The following is a 2,581-nucleotide window of genomic DNA, read 5'->3' as shown; positions in this document are numbered from 1 at the left end:
AATAATTTCCAGAAATAACTCATTTGACCAAGTTTTGAGACTCTCAAGTAATCAAGGCACAGCCAGAGTTTAATTTCTATAACAATTCATTATCTTGAAACAGAATGATATGCAAAACATATTTCAGTTGCACTGGAGTGATATCTAGAGTTGATAGACCAGGAGCCTGATTTCTATTTTGTGCTTCTTCTGCATCAGTGATTTATGAGCTTGACCAAATGACCTGCCAGTTTTGGAATAAACATTTAAAAAAATGAAACCTTCCAAACACTTTGTTTTCTGGAGTTTAATAAAAATATTTTTGTGGGGTTTTTTTGGGGGGGAGGGGGAAGTGAGCAGGGGACTCATCATATATTTTCAGTATTAGTAGGAGTAATAATAATATACATCAGCGCTCTTCTGGTCCCTGGCGCTTCGGCAGCCGCGGCCTTCTGTGCAGAGATGGCCAAGTCCAAGAACCACACCACGCACAACCAGTCCCGGAAATGGCACAGAAATGGCATCAAGAAACCCCGGTCACAAAGATACGAATCTCTTAAGGGGGGTAGACCCCAAGTTCCTAAGGAACATGCGCTTTGCCAAGAAGCACAACAAGAAGGGCCTGAAGAAGATGCAGGCAAACAACGCCAAGACCATGAGCGCCCGCACTGAGGCCATCAAAGCCCTGGCCAAGTCCAAGGAGCCCAGGCCCAATATCCCAAAGGGCTGCAGCCGCAAACTCAGTCGACTTACCTACATCGCTCACCCCAAGCTTGGGAAGCGCGCTCATGCCCGCATTGCCAAGGGGCTCAGGATCTGCTCGCCAAAGGTCAAGGCCAAGGCCAAGGCTGAAACCAAGCCCCAGGCTGCAGGTGCAGCTGCAGCTCAGGCTCCCAAAGGTGCCCAGGCCCCCACGAAGGCTCCACAGTAGGATGGAAGGACTGGTGGGCCCCTGGGCTGCCGTCTGCGTGGCGCTGCTGCCGTCCTGTGCTGTTTGTACAAATAAACCTGCGGCAGGATCTGTAAAAAATAAATAAATAAATAAATAAATAAATAAATAAAAATAAAAATAATATACATCAGCTCTATGTGTTTGTCATGCAGGGCATTGAAGACCCAAATAGAAAACCAGCCTGGTGATAGGGTAGACTGAAAAATTAAACTCATCTGTACCAGAGAAATTGTTGTCTCCTACCTGCTATCATATCATTCAGGTGTACATCATAAAGGTAATTCATGACTGAGCACAGATAAGTGTCATTACCTCCTGTTCTGGGAAAATTATACAGTGTAGAACTGCCTTGAGAGTTTTATCTTTTGCTCAAGTATTTTTTTTCTTTGAGAACCCTATTCTTGGTCACTTTTCTGTGTTAATGAAAATGACTTGTCGGCAGGGGCACTACATTGTTCAGTATAAATGGGAAATCCTTCTTTAAAATTTTAAAGCTTAACATTTAAGGATCTCTATCCTATATTTATATCCCTCAACTATACAGTTAACACCACACATTTGTTTTTGTGATGCTAATGGGCATTTTTTCTGAAATGTCCTTTCCTTTCTTTTCTTGCTCAAAAATACAACATCTCTAGCTAAAGGAGAAATGGGGACATCACAAATCTGAAATATATTCCTTGGCCTTGAACTTCTTCACAGGCACCTAGTATTCTCTGCAGAGGCTGCTCAAATCTCATTTTAAATGAATGAGATTTGAGCAGCTCTAGATAATTTGAACTAGTTTTTCCTAATTGTTTAATGTCCCATAAATGAACTCTTACAAAAAAACAATGCCATGTTCACTTATAATTTTTAAATAATGTTTGCATGAATGTTGCTTTTAATTTAAACAATGTGATATAAATTAACAATCTGGGATCTATACAACTTTCCATCCCTTTTGTAACATCTTTGCTATAGACATTAAAATATTTTTATGTTTTTTAGATTAGCCTTGAATAGCAATGAGAGCAAAATTTTATTTCTCATTAAGAGAGCATGCTGATAGATTTACAATATACTTGGTGACTATGGTCCAAAACTATGAGTATTTATACTTTTCAAAGGAAATGATAGTAACTCTTTTCTGGTTCGTAAGCATTAAGTTATTCAACATAGGACCAAGGACATTTTTTAAAAAAATAAAAAGAATCCTCTCAATTTACCAATTGTTCTGTCATTAAAGTTCCAAACTGTTGCACACTTTTCGTGGATCATTAGGCGACCTTGTAATAATAAGCGAGGGGAAATTAAACGTCTGGAACAATTTGTTCCTTGCTGTAAGCCTACAGCCATGGTATTTAAAGCTCCCCAGTGGCCAGGGCAGTTTCAGAATTCCCATGTGATGCTGAGAGCTGCAGATGAAGGAATATGAACATGTCTACAGATGGATGCTTAGTGTATACATTTTTCTGACTCGGGATCATGGCAGTCATTGGTAGCTATAATTACAGATCAGGATAAAATCATGCTCTACAAATTTGTTCAACCACACAACTAGAGCACACACACGCTTTTATTTAAATGCTTTAATTATTTACTGTCAGATTTTGTGACACATGTGTGCTTTAACTTGCAGACACTCATAGAAATTATGTATCACCATGA

The 2,581-nt window shown here is 39.6% G+C and overlaps 1 protein-coding gene across 1 annotated transcript; it reads left to right on the top strand.

Annotated features, from left to right (window-relative positions):
• The first annotated feature begins 391 nt into the window (after positions 1-391).
• Positions 392-998, top strand: LOC118724338 (60S ribosomal protein L29-like). The gene is given in 2 exon segments (XM_036447472.2): positions 392-540; positions 542-998. Coding segments are annotated over 2 exon segments (468 nt in total). The 5' UTR covers positions 392-441; the 3' UTR covers positions 911-998.
• Positions 999-2,581: the final 1,583 nt, after the last annotated feature.

This window comes from Pipistrellus kuhlii, unplaced genomic scaffold (assembly GCF_014108245.1).
Source record: "Pipistrellus kuhlii isolate mPipKuh1 unplaced genomic scaffold, mPipKuh1.p scaffold_m20_p_2, whole genome shotgun sequence".
Taxonomy (NCBI): Eukaryota; Metazoa; Chordata; class Mammalia; order Chiroptera; family Vespertilionidae; genus Pipistrellus; species Pipistrellus kuhlii.
This window is presented reverse-complemented; position numbering and strand designations above follow the sequence as displayed.